At 48.2% G+C, this 18,428-nt stretch overlaps 6 protein-coding genes and 1 non-coding gene across 7 annotated transcripts; 4 read left to right on the top strand and 3 right to left on the bottom strand.

Moving 5' to 3' along the window:
• Window positions 1-112: 112 nt before the first annotated feature.
• Window positions 113-2,689, top strand: LTR84_003848 (uncharacterized protein; the record flags this gene model as incomplete). The annotated part of the gene is made up of 1 exon (XM_064847431.1): window positions 113-2,689. One exon carries the CDS (start codon window positions 113-115, stop codon window positions 2,687-2,689), a length of 2,577 nt encoding a protein of 858 aa, XP_064705152.1.
• A 227-nt stretch (window positions 2,690-2,916) lies between these two features.
• LTR84_003847 (uncharacterized protein) lies at window positions 2,917-4,648 on the bottom strand (the record flags this gene model as incomplete). Its single annotated transcript, XM_064847430.1, has 2 exons — window positions 2,917-4,547; window positions 4,597-4,648. The coding sequence occupies 2 exons, from the start codon at window positions 4,646-4,648 to the stop codon at window positions 2,917-2,919; spliced, it is 1,683 nt and encodes a 560-aa protein (XP_064705151.1).
• Window positions 4,649-4,850: 202 nt separating this feature from the next.
• On the top strand, window positions 4,851-4,939 carry LTR84_003846. Its single transcript has one exon. It is a non-coding gene; the product is annotated as a tRNA-Pro (tRNA).
• Window positions 4,940-5,682: 743 nt separating this feature from the next.
• LTR84_003845 (uncharacterized protein) lies at window positions 5,683-6,565 on the top strand (the record flags this gene model as incomplete). Its single annotated transcript, XM_064847429.1, has 2 exons — window positions 5,683-5,860; window positions 6,102-6,565. The coding sequence occupies 2 exons, from the start codon at window positions 5,683-5,685 to the stop codon at window positions 6,563-6,565; spliced, it is 642 nt and encodes a 213-aa protein (XP_064705150.1).
• Window positions 6,566-8,293: 1,728 nt separating this feature from the next.
• Window positions 8,294-8,726, bottom strand: LTR84_003844 (uncharacterized protein; the record flags this gene model as incomplete). The annotated part of the gene is made up of 2 exons (XM_064847428.1): window positions 8,294-8,330; window positions 8,383-8,726. The coding sequence occupies 2 exons, from the start codon at window positions 8,724-8,726 to the stop codon at window positions 8,294-8,296; spliced, it is 381 nt and encodes a 126-aa protein (XP_064705149.1).
• A 4,051-nt stretch (window positions 8,727-12,777) lies between these two features.
• Window positions 12,778-13,269, top strand: LTR84_003843 (uncharacterized protein; the record flags this gene model as incomplete). The annotated part of the gene is made up of 1 exon (XM_064847427.1): window positions 12,778-13,269. One exon carries the CDS (start codon window positions 12,778-12,780, stop codon window positions 13,267-13,269), a length of 492 nt encoding a protein of 163 aa, XP_064705148.1.
• Window positions 13,270-16,561: 3,292 nt separating this feature from the next.
• On the bottom strand, window positions 16,562-18,271 carry LTR84_003842 (uncharacterized protein; the record flags this gene model as incomplete). The annotated part of the gene is made up of 1 exon (XM_064847426.1): window positions 16,562-18,271. One exon carries the CDS (start codon window positions 18,269-18,271, stop codon window positions 16,562-16,564), a length of 1,710 nt encoding a protein of 569 aa, XP_064705147.1.
• Between the last annotated feature and the right edge of the window lie 157 nt (window positions 18,272-18,428).

Below are 18,428 nucleotides of genomic sequence, written 5' to 3'. Positions count from 1 at the left end.
AGTCGCGACGCGTCTGACGCCTGGATGAGCCCCGCAGCCTCAATTACACTTGAAGCCCTGGGCTCTCTGGGTTCTCTCGATGCCAACAGCACAAATTCATACACTGTCCAATATGGAGTCCGGTACTTCATGGACGATCACCAGTACCAAGAGGAAGACTGCAATGGTTACTCCAGAATCTCGAAAGCGACAACGAGTGAACACCCGCGCCAAACCCACATCTCGAACCGCGAGTCAAAAGACTTTGACGCAGGCACAGTGGATGACACCTCAATCCAATCAACTTGCCAACGATGATATGCTCGAGGAGAATACTAGGTCCTTTACTCTCCCTAAAGCCAACCTTACACGGAGGCGACTTCTAAAGCGGGAATCGACGTTGACCCAGATGGACTTTTTCGATAATCGACCTTTAGACCCGGAAGATTTAGATGACCAGCCTTGGCCACAACCTAGTGGTGGCTCTGGCGATGAGCCTCGACCTCTGCACCAATTTGATGGACCATACAGCAGCCCGCGGCGGTCACGACCACGAAAGACGCCTCTTGAAGAGAAGCGGCCCTTGACCGTAAAGCAGAATCCGGAAAGTCAAGAGTATAGGCCTAGCCGCAGGAGGAAAAGGCCACTGCAAGACACGGAAGAAGCAAAACCCTCGAGTGAAAGGAGGACGTCACGCCGCATCGCTTCCAAACAAGTCGTCTTCGAGGATCCTGCGAAAAGCTTCGAATACTTCAGTCAGGCACTAGCCACGCCTCCGAGTCAGCCTTCACCGAAGGTAGCTTCGCTTGAGATCAAGGAATCCCTCCAGACGGATCAGGATGGGGAGCATACAGAAGGCCCAATCGCCATGCCCGCTTTACAATCCTCACTAAGTCATCTCCACACACCCACAGCAAAACGAGTGGTCATTCTCTCAAGTCAATCGCCGGAGAGTTTGCCTCCCAGCATGCGAAAACGTGACTGTTATGATCTTCCCACTCCTGATGTTTCGAGACGGACACCCTTGACTGAGCGCTCTATCAATGCTTGGCACATTAGCCCGTCAAAACCATCGCCTAAGAAGACTTTTAAGAAGCATAAAAAGTCTCCTTCTTGGTCCTGGTCTCGACCCAAGAAGATTGTCGTTCTCAAGCTCGCAAAGCGTCCACCTCAACCGGTCCATCGAATTGAAGACTCCCAGGAGAATCTATGGTCCATTCCATCGTCCTCGCAACAACAGATGGATGCCGCTTTATTGCCACTGATGCGACCTCCACCAAACACGATAGGGGATCTGAGTGACACTGAAATCCCGGCCACTAGTCAAGGTCAGAATGTGGTCTCGAGTCCACCCGTCAACGATATGCAAGACTCGCTTCCAAGTTTTATGGATATCGTTGGGCGTCGCCAAAGCTCCAACCTGAGAAATGCCAGCCATGAGGATGAGAACGCGCTTCCGCAGAGCTTCTCACAGGATGACGTTATTGACCGTGAGTATGCGCCAATTCCTGCTGAAACCGAAATGACAGAGATAAGCAAGTCCAATCAGCAAGAACTCGAAGCACTACTTCCTGACCCAGAGCCTTTGCCATATGTTTCAGAACTATTGGATACAATAATAGTGGAGGACTCAGAAGCTGAAAGTCTCGACTCTCCTGTTAAATTGAGGTTGAAGAAGACGACCCCAAATGGCTCCTCCACGCCAATGCCACCACCGAGGGAAGACTCCAGTAATCATGAGCAAGCAGCATCACCCTCACCATTAGCCAGAACTGTAGCTGGTCCAGTCTCACTAGAAAGATGCCAAAGTCACCCAGTGAGCGAACCTGGAACACCACTGCCTTTACCTCAGTTAGTACCACAATCTGCAACACCAAGACGACCCATTGAGACCATTAATCGTCATGATACGGACGAAGTACAATTGCCTCAAGCTCCAAATCTGATTCATCGGACCAGCACCCATATTTCAACCACTCTGGTACCACTGAATGACGTTGACACAGCCCCATCATCCTCCTCACTTCCATCAACAAAATCCATTACACAGAAGTCTGTTAATCCTGCGTCAATGCCCCATCCATCTCAGATGTCTACCCAAGATGCTACCCAGGGGTTCTTCCCCATGTCGTCTTGTCCACGGCCGCTACTTGACAGCTTCTACGAGGATAGGAACGACAGGATCACAATCAAGGACTCTAGTTCTTACAGGGTAACGATGAGTCAATTGCCACAGCACATAAACGCAACTCAATCACAATTGAACATTGATCTTGGATTGGATGAAGCCTTCAACAGCGATGATGAAGGAGATATTGATCTGGACCCCCCATCGACCGTATCGCGTGATGACCGTGAGCAATTAAGCGACATACAAATTGAGAGGACGCCACCAATACAGAGGACTGTCGATGTCCTCCAGCAGGGAACCGACGCTCCCCACTTTCGACGTCCTGCTGATCAGAAACGTAATGACTCCCCAATTCCATCCTCACAGCAGTCCATCTCGATACCATCATCACCCAACCCGCCACCACTTAAAAAGAAGTATGATCCAATCCCCGGCTTCGACAACGACACCCAGTCCAATTTCACGCAGAACGGCCATGTCACTGCCGCATACATTCACCGACAGCGTGAAGCGGGTGTTCTGGAGGACTGGTACATTCCTGAGCCGTTCCAGGTGCCAGGCTATACTAGAAGGAAGTAAGCAGTTATGCAGGGAATAGGTAGTCATTATCGAACTTCCCATTGTACGTGCTTAGAAGCAGCTACATTGTTCATCAACTTCAAACTCGCGTGCAACAGTAGTAGACAGAGATTACAAACTTAGAATTACGAATGAGAATAATTCATTGACTCTATACCAAGTCTTGCTCATGTCAGTCATGCGTGGGCGCCAACACACCACACCACACCACTTTTACCATCTCTAATTCAATTCCTAAACAACCTCAAGGCAACATCCTCCATCCCATCCTCGACATCGCCATCTCCATCTCCATCCTCCCCATCAACACCCTCGTCCAAAACACTCATCCCGCCCAACAAACTGGCAAAGAACTCGCGGCGCGCCGCATCCTCCCACGTCCCACGGTCCTCGACAGCCATAAAGTCCTGCAGCTTCTCGTGCACCGTATAGCGCACCTTGCGGCCCTTGGAGGCTTTGGTGTCGACTTTCTTGGCGCGCGAGCCGGATGCGTGCAGCTTGGGTGGCAGGTAGGATTCGCTTAGGTCCGAGGTCGATGTGGCGTTGGTGCGCGACGAGATCAGGGCGCGTAGCAGCGATTGGTAGAAGGTGTTGTCGTCGTAGAAGTTGGAGGTGGAGGTGGAGGTGGAGGTGGAGGTGGAGGATTCAATGAGTGTTGGGCCTGTGGTTGCTAGATAGGTGTCGAGGACTTCGGTGAGGCGCATGGAGTGTGTTGACGTGCCTGCCTGGAGCAGTTTGGGTTTCGAGGCCGTGTCGATGACTGGTTGGGTTTTCGTGTTCCATTTGTCAAGAGTACCGCGTTGTATTGGGAGGATGGTGCTGTTGAGGGATGTGGTGTGCTGCCAGAGGTCTGAGGTCTGTGTGCTGCGTGTAGCCTTCAGGGGTCGTTTACGCTTCAAGTCTGATCCGCTCGACTGGGTGTTGGAGGCATCTTGTTGTGCCGTAAGAAGGGTGCAGCGGATTGAATCGATCGTGGACCAGAGCGCAAGAGCCGCGTCTTCAGCTTGCTGGGCGGCGGCCTTGACATCTTCTTCCAAGACTGTGTTGTTTGGGATATCGCTCGCTAGAGTCAGGCCCTTTTGGAACTTGATTCTTGCGTCGAGGAGTCTATCGAAGGTCTGCTGTTGTTTCTTGACCGCTTGGCCCTTCTTAATATCGGCGTGGGCACCAGCTGAGAGTGCGGAAGCCAGCGCAGCCGTGGAGGATGACGATGTAGCAGCCTTGCGGAGCTCCTCACGAGCTGAGGATCGATTTGAAGTTGGCTTCTTGAGGGGAACGGAGGAGATAGACGATGCAATGGAACCTTCGTCTCCGTTTCCATCGATATCGACATCTGAATCCGAAGCATCAGAGTCTTCTTCTGACAAGTCATTGTCGTCCTCGTCCTCTTCATCTGATTCTTGGCTTGCGGACGAAAATTCGTCTCCCCCACCCCTCCTGTTGAGTTTGCTTCCACGAAAGGTAAAGTTCTTGAATCGCTCAACGTCACTCTCCCCGAAGGCTTCATCGCTGTCAATCTCGTCGTCTTCTATAACCTCTTCGCCGTTCTCAACATCACTCGGGTCGGAAACCTCCTCTGAGCCGCTAAGATCTCGATTTTTCGCAGCGAAGGGATCGTCCTCCTCTTCATCGTCAACAGCCGCAAATGGGTCGTCCTCAGTTTCGTCATGGGCATCTAAGTCCTTGCGACTGACTGCAACACCACCATATCTTGCGTCCAATGCGGACTCGTCCGGTTTCCGTAACTTGCTCTTCCCAACGCTTTCGTAATGCTCTCGGCCTGTTGCGCCTGCATCTTCCTCGCTGTCAGACTGTTCTTCGTCTTCGCTTTGGTGGGTATCGTCCTCTGGATCATAATCTGTAGTGGAATTAGTGCCTATGGACCAGGTACACAGATTTGAACATGCCTTTGGCTTTCTTGTACTCCAGGCTCTTTGCCTGCTTCCTGAGAATACTCATCATCAGTCGCTTCTGTGGGCCGGGAATTGATCGCGCAACTGAACAAGAAAGTTTTGGCGTTCAAATTGCAATAATTCTTTCTGCCGCAGCCTCGCCGCAAACTGCCATTTTAGTCTGGGTGGGGTGGAGGTTTAACCGAGTTCATCACGTGATTATGGAAATAAGATTATAGTTTAAAGTCGTCAAAATCTTAGCACAAATCGGCTCAATAGTTCAGAGGTAGAATTCTTGCTTTGGGTCACCAAGGTACTTAACTGTAAGAGGTCCCGCGTTCAATTCGCGGTTGAGCCCTTTTTTGCCTTTTTTTCTTCATCTCTATGTTTCTCTGATGAGAAAGGTCGCTTTTTGTCAAATTGTAGAGACTTAGATACAGGCTAGACAAGTAATGAACGCATTCCAGTTCATTGAAGTGGTAGAATTCGAGAAAGCTGCCAAGCTGAGGTACCGCAGTACCGAGGTATCTACTTACTTTTCCCGCCCTTTCTCTTTAAAGGAGGACGGCAAGGAGTGCCACCAGTCTCTTGTCTAACTAATCTCGAACGTGTACAGTACTTCTACTAGCCCAAACGCGGCGCCTGAAATACGAGTTGTTCATAAATCTGAGCAACTCGAGTATGAAACACTATGCTCTTAGCTAACCCCACCTTCAGAGGAGCTGAAATTGTCCAGCCTCACCGTCCTCTTGAAGTGAGAGAGCGATTTATATCAGCACTATTCAGCAACGACGGTAGATATTGCTACATAATGTGATGCGAGATCTTTGCCGGTAATAACCATGAATGACGATGAAAATCGAACACGCACACATACTACGAAATCAGTCGCTGATGGTGAAGTACCAGTGAAGCCGCCATCTTCCCCCAGTTCCTGGCAAGATGCCCCTCCTAACAGGTTCACAGACGGTAGCGCCAGGTTTCAACGCAGTAGACCGTATGACGAAGACCCGGTGCACACGTCTTCGCGGATATATTGACAAGGTCACAGAGTCCATAGGAAAAGGAGCCACCCCGACACCCTGGTAGGTGAGAAATACCATGCCACGCTACTCCATTGCCAAAGATGGCCGCCTCAATGCAGTGGAATATCTAATCGAACGTGGTGCTGATGTCTTTGAAAGACGTCGCAAATCCAAGGCAACACCTCTACACATTGCTCCAAGGGCGGCCATGAGGTATCGTCAACGTACTTCTCAACGCTTCACTGAGCAGCATGGTATGTGAAGAAGACACCCAAGGCATGACCCCTTTGCATCTTGCTGTCAAAACAAACAAGATTACCACGGTAAAATATCTTCTCACAAGGTCTATCATGGCACTAAGGTGTAAAGACGTCGATGGTCTTACGCCGCTTCTGACAGCCGTAGCACGTTCTTGGATTCCACCGCCACACTTAGATGTTTCGGACTTACGAACAACAAACATGGATTGTTGAAATGCTCTAGATATTTGTATAGACAACGCCCGCACCAACACCACTATCGCTCTCCTGAAAATCTTGGCTCCTGACTACCTCGAAGATCCATCAACCGACAGTCACTCGGCACTCACAAGAACGGTATTTGTGGGTTGGGAGGGCTTTGTGAAGCTGTTGCTTACCCACAATTCTCAGGTCAACATTACAGTCAGTGACAAGATCATGTTTGGCATTTGGTGGTGCGAACAGCTTTTCCACAAAGAAGCTGAGCAGCTTGGACTAAGCTTCAAGCAGAATTTTGCGCCGAACCCTCCAGCTTACAGTCCAGGTCTAAACGTTGATCCTGAAGCCGAGGTAAACCCACCAACGTTAGTGCTGTCGGTGGCCGTCACCCTGCGGAAGAATGCAATCGTTGATTTACTGCTTCTACATCAGAAAATAGTGGATTTTACCATAGAAGAACAAGGCTCTGCTTTGTACTTTTACCTGTGCAAGGGGATATAAGTCGGTGGGCCTGACTACATAATCAACCCGCTCGAGAAGATAAATGCAATGTCTGGGCGCATTCAAGACGTGGTTGGTGGTGGCTTAAATAATTTGGTATTCCTGCATCTCAAATCCATTTTAGATATCAAACAGAACGAAGTGTCGATCCTCGAAGCTATTTCGTCGCGAGAACAGGTCCAGTAGTCGACCCAAAAGGGAGGACGCTAATGATGTTCACCATCGTAATTATCATCCTTGTCAGTGTGAAATCCCGAGACTTGTACTGTAGCTGATTTGAAGCAGTTCCCAATGTCATGACACTATCTCGTACACTCCTGAGTACAGCTTCCCTATTATTTTGTGAGTGATCTAATTATTAGTATCACTTCCCTGTACATTTTAATTCAAACCAGAATCGCTTTTGGAACTCGTTTGTAGTCGAAGTGACCGTGGGTATTTCAATCCCATTGATGTGGATCGCTTTGAATCTCGAAAATTCCAAGCAGATTTTCCTTCAGAAAACCAAAAACTTTGTAACCAGTGTGAAAACGTCAGCACCTGCTGGCCACGGCATACGACCAGGTCGGGAAAGGGGTTCCGGAACCCTAACCTGCAATGGTCACCAAATCCAAGCAAGAGGAAGACAAAGGCAAGAGAGGATAATCAAAATGCTAACAACGCTGCGGCTTGGGTTCATACAAGTCCTGAACACGCCAGTTCCTTGGGAGGTCTGGATGAGGAGCCGAGCAGGGACAAGGCAGCAGTCTAGTGCTGAGAATATGGAAGATGATCAGCCCGCCGTCATTATCGATACACCGTGAAGCCAGAAGGATCGGGGGGAAGGGGAGTAACGGCCCCCCTCTCTTTGCCATGACAGTGGGTAGAAAGATTGCACGGCGCTTCGGTCTCTTGTCTCAGCTACTCGCTGCGAACCACCATCACTCTCAATGAATCTGAAGGCCAGAATGCTGTAGAGTGTTGGAGTGCTTACTCCTCCGCCTTCTTAGTTATTTAACGAACATGGGTAATCTGTATGTGTTATGTGGGTGACCTTAAGCGTTTGAAAAGAAGTCAGCTTCGCCTCAACCGTCCTCAACATATGAGAGGTGCCTGCTTCAGATTTCGGGTGTTCAATTTTGCGACCCAAAACGACTGAAAGGAGATTTCGAAATCTGCATAGTTGAGAACCTGCATAGTACAATACCTTTTATCGACATTACCGGTTCCTAGTCAAAGCTCAACTAGAGGAAATATACTGAGTGTGAGGATGGGAAATTGTCCGCCGTTGCATATGCGTTCCATATTGATGGCGTATGATGGAGAGAATGAGAACGAGGCCGAGCAAAGATCGATAATTTTGACATAGTTGGTGTTTTGGACAACTCATCCGCAGGGTGACCAGTCACAGAGAATGGGTGGTTCAAGAGTAATGATGAGTTCCGAGTTGATACTCCAAATGTGAACCTACAAAACTGCCTTAGGCAGTACCTTGGATTCACATTTACACTACTGTAGTACCTTCCCTGAGTTCCAGTCTCCTTTCATGCCGGATCAAATCTTTAGAGGATGAAAAAGCAAGTCTAAGTTACACAATATCTATTTGCACTGTCTTATCTGGGATCAACCCAAGAGATGATGTAGTAGCCGTCCAGTCAAGTTCTCAAGCCTAACACAAACAAAAGGCCCAGAAAGAGACACGGGGAAGAAAGCCCTATATGACTTGCTATTTCACTGTCGGACTCTTCGCTAAGCACTCGAGTCAGGCAACAGGCATGCTCCAGCTCTATGATTTTCTCGGTTAGTAGAGTCAAAGTACATTTGCATATCAAACTTACCCAACCATAACATAGCATGCACAGAGCAGACTTCCCTCAAAGTAGTTGGTCCGTCCATTCAAGATCAACACAACGACTAAAAACGCCGAAGCGACCATGGCGATAGTCTCAAAAATGCTAAAATACAGCGTCATATCTTTGCCTAAGATCCAGCCGATAATGACAACGAGAGGCGTCACAAAGAGTGTTATTTGAATGGAGGAGCCGACCGACACGCCTATGGCGAGATCCATTTTGTTTTTCGTTGCAACACTTAATGCTGTAACATGTTCGGCCACGTTGCCCGCGATGGGTAGTAATATCAGCCCAATGACTGACTCAGATAATACGGTATCGGCGACCATATGGTCAATTGTGTTAACCAAGAATTCAGCACAAACTGCAATCAGGGCAGATGAAAGAATGAGCAAGGTCAATGATGTCTTTTTCCCCAGCATGGGTACATTGACAGGCGGGGCCCACATCCCACCGATAGTATCATTATAGTTTAATGATGCACGACCGAATACCTGGGATAGGCTGGAGACGGAGTCGCGAGATCTTGCGTAGCTTCTACTACGAGAACGCTCTGGCACCGAGTCATCTCTAGCACTTGAGTGATGGGAGGTTGAATTTGATCCAGCTCGTCGGTGGAGCTGATGGAGCGATGGACCATTTACCCAAGCTTCACTCTCTGATGGCTCCACATTTCTTCTTCCCCTGTCGTGTTCGTTTGACTCTTTGATCTTGAGGTCATCTCTGACCAAATTCTGTGCTCCTGAAAAAGTAGAGTTTTGCGAATCTACGGCTTTCATCTCCAGCGAGATTTTTCTGCCTAGAGCTGGATGTTCCGTGAGTTGGTTCTGGTCTTCATCGGCGAAACGGATGGTCCGATAAATCGAACTTGTCGACAAATTCCTCATGCCCCTAATGGTACTATCATGACTTCGCCCCCTTCGCGATGAAACACTCGCAACCTCCGACGAAGAGCTCATGCGCTTCGTTCCTCTCATCTGAAACAACAGATACACAAAGTAAACTGTCAATAAGGCCATTGCAGTGACTCGACTGAGAGCGAGGACTGCTCGGTCAGCGATCTTTTGATCATCGAATGAGTAGTGTAAGGCGCTCTCAATGGCTCATTAGCCGGGTTCATCATGTACAGAGAATTGCACCTACCGGAATGACGAAGCTGAACACTGAGAGACAAAGTAAGCCTGCCAATGCTTGCGCGTTTTCCATGTTGAAAGCCATGTCCTCATGATAGAAGCTACCTGCAAGGATCGCAGTGCCCAAGATCAATAGCAAATTCACCAGCATCGAGCCAAGTAACGATGCTTGCACAATTCGAATATGATTCTTCATCAATGCAGCTCTATCGCCACTAGTTAATTATTGCTTCACCTCGAAACTCCTAGTTGTGGACAGTGGCTCACATACTTTAAATTCTCAGTCAGCAATTTTGACACACGTATCCCGAAAAGGCTAACCTACAAGATGACAATCTCAACAAGATTTCCGAGACTGATATTTAGTAGTGCTCCGATGGTGTCCCCAACGTCACAGGCGATACTCTCTGTGGCGTATGCAAGAAGGAGTGACAAAGGAACGACAGCGAGAGCATTCGAGAAAAATATCACGATCGGGTTTGCATCAAGTATGTGAGAGATGATCCCAACCGGTACGGATATCAATAAGAGGTTGGCCCACGAGTAACATGCAATTGCACGGACACTGGACAGACCTGAGATACACAACTTTGTTCGAGGCCATGACTGAGCGCTGTCACGACCTTCAAAGGTATTCGAGGCCAGAAATTGTTGTCCTGCTTCAGAGATTGCGGCCTCAAGCTGTGGCAGCGAACGGCCATATATCCTCTCCAGCAATCTCGACGTCCAGCGTAGTACGGCGCCTGTACGTCGTTGTTAATCTCGTAGACTACTCACGGAAGCTCAACCACGTACCAAACAGATCAGAGACAAAAACGTGTCCCAGTCTTTTGTTGTCAGGTATGAGGGAGGATCTTATGGCGTCTTCTTGTGAGGATTCCACGTCGTAAGAATCGTCAGAATCACTACTGCTATCTGCATATCTCTGTAAAGATGGTTCAGGTTCGTAGTGCGGCATCCCATATAGAGACATGTCATGCGTGGGCCGGTATGTCTTACAGAAGAAGAGGGACAGGAAGAAAAGTTCACAGGAATGCACAGCTAAACACACAACCCTCGCCAACCATGAAAGGGGCGCGGGGGAAGAAGAGGCTGGCTGAGGCGATTATCCGTAGAAGAGTTTAGCCACAGCGACCTTCGCAAGGCGATCGGATAAGCAGTCTCTTCGGAGCTTCTTTCTTAGCCTAAAAGATGTGGAAATTGCAACCACTGAGTGGGAGATAGCGGCGAAGGATGACGCCAAGACTAACAAATCCCTCATAAAAGGCCCAATTCCCAGAATTGGGCTCACTGACTTGTTGAGTCCATTCTTGTTTTCACGACCTATTACTCCTCGAGGTAGACGCAACCCGTTGGGCAAGTGTTGAGGGTGCAAAGGCAACTGCCGTTCAGAACACCAGTATCTCCCTCTCTGGGTTAGCCGGATTACTTACGGAGTAGGATGAACTGTGACTCCAAGAACCAGTGGTAGGTTGTAGATACCGAGATGATTGATACTGCGACATGACTGATGGATGGATATCTGGTTTTGAATGTATCACCACAAGGCCATGGCCTTTCATTGCTTGACTTACGGAGTAACGCTCAAATTGCCGACTGAGTGAGGTCACAGAGTGATCACTAAGGCTCTTCTTCGCCTTTGGGACTTCTGAGAAGTTCCCCAAGATATTGCTCCACAATTAAACTCGCCTGTTCCAAGAAGCGATTGATACTGAACAGTTCAATCCGAATTATGTCTTTGAGAACCAGCTCATTAACCCTTCATACAAAAGCACTCAGAAGTGGAACTATCTTTCTCGAGACTGCCAGATTGCTTCTACTTGGTATAATGACCACGAGACACCACCGAATTTTGTTGGGTAAAGCGTATGCGACCTCTATTGCAGTGAGCTGCATTGCGACCATGTTAGCATTAACGGCATGCTTAGCCCGGTTGGCGCGATCTGTTCCACATGCTCGCTGCCAGTTTCATGGAGTCCTTTTCGCTGTTTAGGCGCAACATACTATACTCTAGTCCTATGCTGGAGGCTAAACCTGGCGGTGCAATTGAATCATGTCCGAAGATGCTCACCAGCACACACAAGAATACCACTGTCGGCGCTCCTCCGAGGGCACACCTCCTGTATTTTAGTCCACCAGCATAAGTCAAGAAGCTGTAATGCCCTTTGTCTAATGGATGGGACCTCTCGAACTACTCGGAAGCTTCAGTGTCTGATATTGGCAGCTTATTAAAGTGCAATTTCAAGTCTAGAGCGCTTACAGCGAAAATGGTGTCAGAATTTCCAGCATAGCCTACTGTCGTAAATAGAGCAAAAAGTCCCCTACTACAGGGAAACGTATGGGCAACGGGCCTTTCGATACACAATAGCGGCGTACAGTACCTTACAACAACGTTTAGTATCGTCTCGTACCTACTTACCTAGGTAGATCGTGCTTCAATTTGAGTTAGAGCACAACCCCACGTCTCCAATACGACATTTATTTGAGATCTTGCATACTCAGAAACTAGATCGTGCTGAACCCCACCATTCATGCTGGCTAGCGCAAAGGTGGGCGCACATGCATTAGCACCGTGATTGCCAAGACTACTGCATATATCATATATTGAACAGTCATCCCGCAGTATCTCCTCAATCTTATCTAGCATTCTATAAACTACGCCAGCAGACTTATGAATTATATGAGCCATTTTGTTCACGATTCCTAGACGATGACAGCACATCTCCTAGGTACGTTTTACAAAAATTCCCTCAGAGCTCAGCCTCCCTACTAGCGCACACAAATGAGTTGGCGGCCATGGAACATCAAACAAATCGACGTGTCAGAGACTATCACTCTTTCCTTCCGGTGGCACGGAAACTGGGTCACCGAAGAGAGGATGGAAATTGCTTCACACAACTCACCTCTCTTTGAGGATTTCCTCAGGGGTCAGGGTATGTGTCGCTCAGGGAGAGCACGACCTCCACATTCAACGTTATGGCTGCGAATGAGAGTTTTCTTGAGGGGAGTATTCACAACGCTTTGAAAAGTCAGAGACTATCTAAATAAGATGCTTGAGAAATCGTAGTATCAGTGTCGTGAATTTTGCAGCAAGATCGAATCTCTTCCATACCATTGTGTTAATTCCACAGCAATTTGAGGCCATAAATCTCTGACCACCTTTACTTCACGAGCACTCTTTCGAAGCGACTCCTGAATCCTATATCTTAATATAGGCTCTCATAGTGTGCAGGAATTGTGATCCTGCATGGAGACCGTCAGATTTCCAACTACTGATGGAAGAATTACCCTCGCAGTGTCAAGTCAGTTTCGAGAGCCCAAAACACTACCAAGGTCGAGACTGTCTGTCCTTCCCTTGGAAAGCGGTCCTATCCGTACAAGAGTTCAGCTAGTCCCATATCGCCATAATTCAGGTCTGGATCCATGGCTGTCTGGTATTGAGCAAGACATAATCGACAACACAAAGTTTGACGCTTCGGATTTGGCGTCTCAAGATCTCGACTTCGAGGAAATATTCACGCATGGCAAGCCACAAAAGAAGCTCACAAGAGTTGTCGAAGTCACATTGTTGAAACGAGACAACCGGAAACCGTCGAGTTCTTCTTACGCTCACTATGATGCCGCAAGTAAGACCGCCGACGATGTTCACACTGCCACAGGAAGTGAAAGAAGATCCACCTCTACAAAGAATAATGACAGAGTGAGACATGGAGTCACCAATACTTCCTCTAAAGTGTGAGGCCGTATTCGCCTTCTTATCATCGGTTTGGAAGCCTATAGAGGTTCAACCAATTTTCCCGTCGCTGGAAGTCAGGCGAGATGGTAATCATTTACACGCAATCAGAGAAAAATTCCAATACAATTCTACGTGGAACAGCCAAGAGCTTGAATCATCGTTGGGCCACTGGTGACAAACAATAGACAATCAAAGGGGAAGTAGCCTTGAGCCAAACCAGAAGAATTGCTGTTTCATTATTTCTTGCCGCCTGAGACAACAAGTTATCTTATGCGTTCTTGTATTCTCGTGCTATAGACACGGTGAACGAGAAGAAAATTCGAAGTCTCCAATGCGACAGAGGTCATCAACAGCCAGAACTCGGAATAATTGCCAGCTGACAGAAGATACGCAGTAAAGTTTTTGACCCTGGTAAGCGACCATAAGTAATCAAGAGGGAAATGAGGAGAAGGAATTTAGAATGATGATGGTCGACCATCGAATCATTTCGTCAGAGAGCAGAATGGGCATCAATATCTCCGCTGCCAGCGATTCGTGAGGGAAATGAAGTCACTCCTACTAGAGTGCTAGAAATTTCAGCAGGACGGAAAACTGGAGACCCCAGCTCGTCGTTCCCAACCAAGGCTAGCTGCCAGACGTAGGCTATGGACTGAGGGAGGTCAACAAAGACGACATTCTGAGAGGAAAAGAGAGACGTAGGCCCCCAGCTGTGCCTAGAGAAATGTCTCATACCAAGTCTATTCGTTTCCATTGGGTGACCGGAATCAAGCTCTACTGGGCAGAAGGAACGAAGACTTGGCTGGCTCAAGCTTTGTCGAACCCCAATGCTGCAATCCGTAGCCCAATCAGGGGTCCAAAAGCATTGCCGATGCTAGAGTCCACGGATCGAGCTTTACTGTGCCTAAAGCTTGATCTTGGGAGTCAGAGGATTCTAGCACGCTGCTGCGGGGTTGTGGGCTGTATTGCGACATTCGAGCAGTCAAGCGATGGTGAAAATGACAGAGGATAATTTCACTGTCTACCTAGGTACTTAGGAGGTCACAATATTGGCCCCACATTCAAGTCAATTATACCAGAAGAAAATTCCTCCTGTCTCATGTCGTTCAAGGCCCGTAATGACGGTAATATTTTACCATCAAGGACGACGTATGTATGAGCCAATACAAAGTTTACACGAGCCATTTTGGATTCCAACATCGATCCCCGCAGTTTTGCAGCACCTGTGAGCTCGTAAACAGCTCGGCTAATACCTCGAGCAGTTTAAGTTACTTGATTAGGTGTGTATCCACTGTTTTCGACATGATTTAGGTGGATGTGTCGGTGGCAGTGCACCGCGGACACCGCTCCAAAGCCGAAAAATAGCTGGGAAAGACTAATTTCTGAACTGCAGAGTGGCGATCATACCGGATAGCTTGGATTGTGACGGCCTAAGCAAAATCATACCACTGACTGCCTCCTCGCGACCTGAGGTTAGGACAAGCCAAACGCCAGAAATAACTGGCTGACGACTGATTATGCGCCAAACGTTCTTGACACGTTGCTTGAGATTTCGTCAGATCGTCGAGAAACACGAGAGAAATAAAATACCTCATAGGACAATAGCCCTGGCGGAGGATGACCACGAGAGGCCTGGAAGTCAATTCTCGCGAGATCTGTATCGGTCCGGTCATACGTACCATGTGGAAGTCGATCCTGATGGGGATCTCCCCTCTTTTGTTCAATGCCTCCTTGTGGAGGCCTGTTGTTGAGAACAGCAGTTGCAAAGTCTGCGCGTCACGTCAACATCCATCTGAAGATTTGGCTGGCGGAAACCTGGACATCGGAAGAGACCATCACTAATATGGTAGAACTGTCAATTGGTCACACTGAAAACCCTTATATACCGTGTTCGCAATCATGATCAGTGTCACCAATCTTCAGGGTGCTCACGCTGATTTCTTACCACCACTGTTCTGCTGAGTACTGAAGGATAAGTCAACCGAGGACGCTACCAAGATTCCACTTCCCTTCAAAAGCAGCATTTCAGCGATTGAATTGTCGGAGGGGAACTTCAATTTTCGCCACATTCCTCCTCATATTATCTTCATTTAGAACAGGTATGGGGATCCCAATGGTACCAGATACATCATCAACAACGAAGCTTCTCAACGCTGCCTGCCAGCTCCCAAATCCAGTACCTTCCGTACAGGCCTCTGCAATAAAGGGTAACCATCTCGTCGACCCTGCAACGATCGCCAGCCTCGACTAACTGACCATAGCAGCCCCAGCCACCGAGGGTACATTTCGAACGACCCAGATTGTTGAAGCGTATCGCCACAGATATGCATCATATCTCGCGGCAACGTTACATATCAGCAAGGAGGCTGCGGAGAATGAAGCAGCTTATCAATTGCAAGCTCGCCGTTCCTCGTAGGTATTAGGGTTCAAAGATTGGCCTAAAAAATTGGTGATTTATTATGACTGGACGGTCATATCCAAACAACAGTACGACGAACGGATCCTATCAGGCAATCTCATGCTCATCTGTTCATTAGCGGGTGTAAAGGAATGAGGTCTTGCAAATACTAGTACCTTTAAACCGAGTATAAAAGAGGAATTCATTCAAATACGCATGCCCCAGTTTTGACATACATCTTGCCACTCATGCCTCCACTTCATTCCCAAGTGATATCATACAATGCTTTCCTTGCAAGAGCTTGAGCGAACGCTGAAAAGAAATGTTCAACGTTGGACGGTAAGCGTTTGGTGTAGTCTGATCTGAGGTCATGCGCATTCCGCAAGTCGCAGCCAGGTCCTTGAAACTTGGCAAGCATTCTCTTGGAGTATGCGCAAAGCTCAGTGGACTATCTTGACTCTTTTGGCCCCACTTATACTCGTATGTTGTTGCAGATATGTATAAAACCCCAAGAAGCAGGTTTCGCGCGCTCTAACTTTGAACGCTGTGAAAAGGGAACAGCCTCGTGGCTGCGCCCATTAACATCTGAGTGTCGCATCAAGAATGAGATTAACACATCACTTTTTGAATATCTGTCCTTACTATTCTAAACGACAGTGAAAGCGTCCCAAGGATTAAATAGCAAGTAGAACTTTCTAATACTTTTCCCCGGCCCAAGACCACCAATTCCTCAAAGACCACCAACCAACCAACCATGCGAAATGCATAATGTGTGAGAACTTGCAGATGCAGACAAACACCTGGTCAGCGTCTCTCAAATGTCTTCCGCCACCAATTCTCTTAAGTATCTGTTTAACAACATGACTCCAAGCAACATGACTCCACTGTCCCATATGTCAACTAAGTGCCCTCCATATCAACATCACTGTCATCTTCGGCATCGAAGTCGTAGTCTTCGTCATATTCAGGCCCGTCAAGATCTTCATCCGAAGGGGGGTCTGGGTGATCATCTGAAAGGTACTCGGACATATCCGAGTATTCGGATTGATTGTCCTCCATATCTTCACCCATCTTAGGCCATATCTCGAAGTTCGGCCACCGGACTGGGTCCTCGTTGTGCCTAACGATGTTGAGTTTCCGGAACCGTGTATTTTCGTCCTCGTTGGGCCATACGTCGAACTTCCGCCACCACCTCGTTTCAAATGGATTGCTCCCGCCTTCATTAATGAAGTAGAGCGCGTCCACATGTGACACCCGCGCTGGCACAAGTGTGTCGGCTCTCCTGCCTTGCTCTTGCTCCTGGGTATCATGATCCCAGGGGGACTTCAGCTCGAAACATTGCAACTTGAATTTCCGGTTCTTAGACAACGTGTTCAGCAGGTTTTTCCAGAGTCCTTTTAGACGGGCACTGCGAAGCTTGACTGTCCTCAACATGGGGTGTAGGAAGAGCCATCCACACATCTCCGAGCATTCGAACGAGAAGCCTTCTAGAATAACGGTCTCCAGTGACAAAAGTGGACTCATGGGCAGAATGCTTGTGAATGGCACCTGTATGTTCTCGGACAATGAAGTAAGAGAGATTTCCAAGTGTTTCAGTTTCTGAGCTTTAACAAGCGCAGGGGGAAGCACGTCATTCCACAAAGATTCATGCTCACTCGTTTCGAGGCACAAGTTAAGAGTTTCTAAGCTTTGAAAAACGCGTAGATATGAATCACCATTGATGAGTGGGCTTAGCATTTGAAATTCGTTGATATCAACGCCGCGCTTATTCCACAGATCAGATCCACGGTAGGTCTCTAGCGACTGGATCTTCAGCCTTCTGCTGAGATTGAGCGCCCCCAGCATTGCGAAAAAGCCGTGGCCGGGCCAGGGATTGGTATAGCTGGAGAAGTAGGTGCGAATCGCGGCATCGGTCAAGGGAAAATGCTCTCCAATAGGCTCTAGCAGCGGAAAACATTCTGGAATCGAGTAACTGTGGGCATTCTCACTAGCAGCCGCCTCGACGGAGACCAAACGACGGAGATTGGGCAGGAGTGGCAGATATTTGCAGAACACACGCTCTAACGAATCCAACCGCTGGCGTCTCTCATAGTTTTGATACACGTTGTGGACTGAGGATATCATTCTGTCAAATTCTGCTTGGACTCTAAGTTGTACTGGAATGGAGGCCAGGTCTTCGCCGGGATACATCGGTATGTTCCAGTCGACGTAGTGTTCCAGAGGTTCGGGCCGAGGGACACGGTATCTTTTTTCTACGGCCAGCTCCCTCAGTGTTGGTGGCCGATCGCGAGGTTGTCTGCAGAACTGTCTGATCGTTTTCCACAGATTCTCTATATCTTTTCCCCGCCGCGAGTTTACCCAGCGCGGATTATCTGGACGTAGTAGCATCTCATGATAGCACAGCTCCTCCACCATATCTCGCAGTTGAGGATGATGCCCAAAGGCGACAAGACGATGCAGGGTTAGACATGAGACATCGATACTGCGAAATAATGCCTTGGATATATGCTGAGAGAATGCGACATTGATGAGTCGTAGTGCTTTCAACTCCTTCTTCTCCAGCCAAGGTAGTACTTGCTGGAAGATCTCTTGAGGAAGTGTATCGAGCATTTTGCGGCGTCGAAGACAACGAGTGTAGAGAATGCGAACGTTTGGGAAGAAGCAAATCTGAAAGGATCTCACCGGTAAAAATTATGATAGTGTATAAGATTTTGAGAATAGGCAACCTCAAGGCGACCTGGCGGGGCTGTTTTTTTCCGATGGTTGT

The sequence above is a fragment of the Exophiala bonariae genome (assembly GCF_035927105.1).
Source record: "Exophiala bonariae strain CCFEE 5792 chromosome Unknown scaffold_17, whole genome shotgun sequence".
Classification (NCBI taxonomy): Eukaryota; Fungi; Ascomycota; class Eurotiomycetes; order Chaetothyriales; family Herpotrichiellaceae; genus Exophiala; species Exophiala bonariae.
The sequence above is the reverse complement of the archived record's forward strand: the minus strand, read 5'-3'. Positions and strand labels throughout refer to the sequence as shown.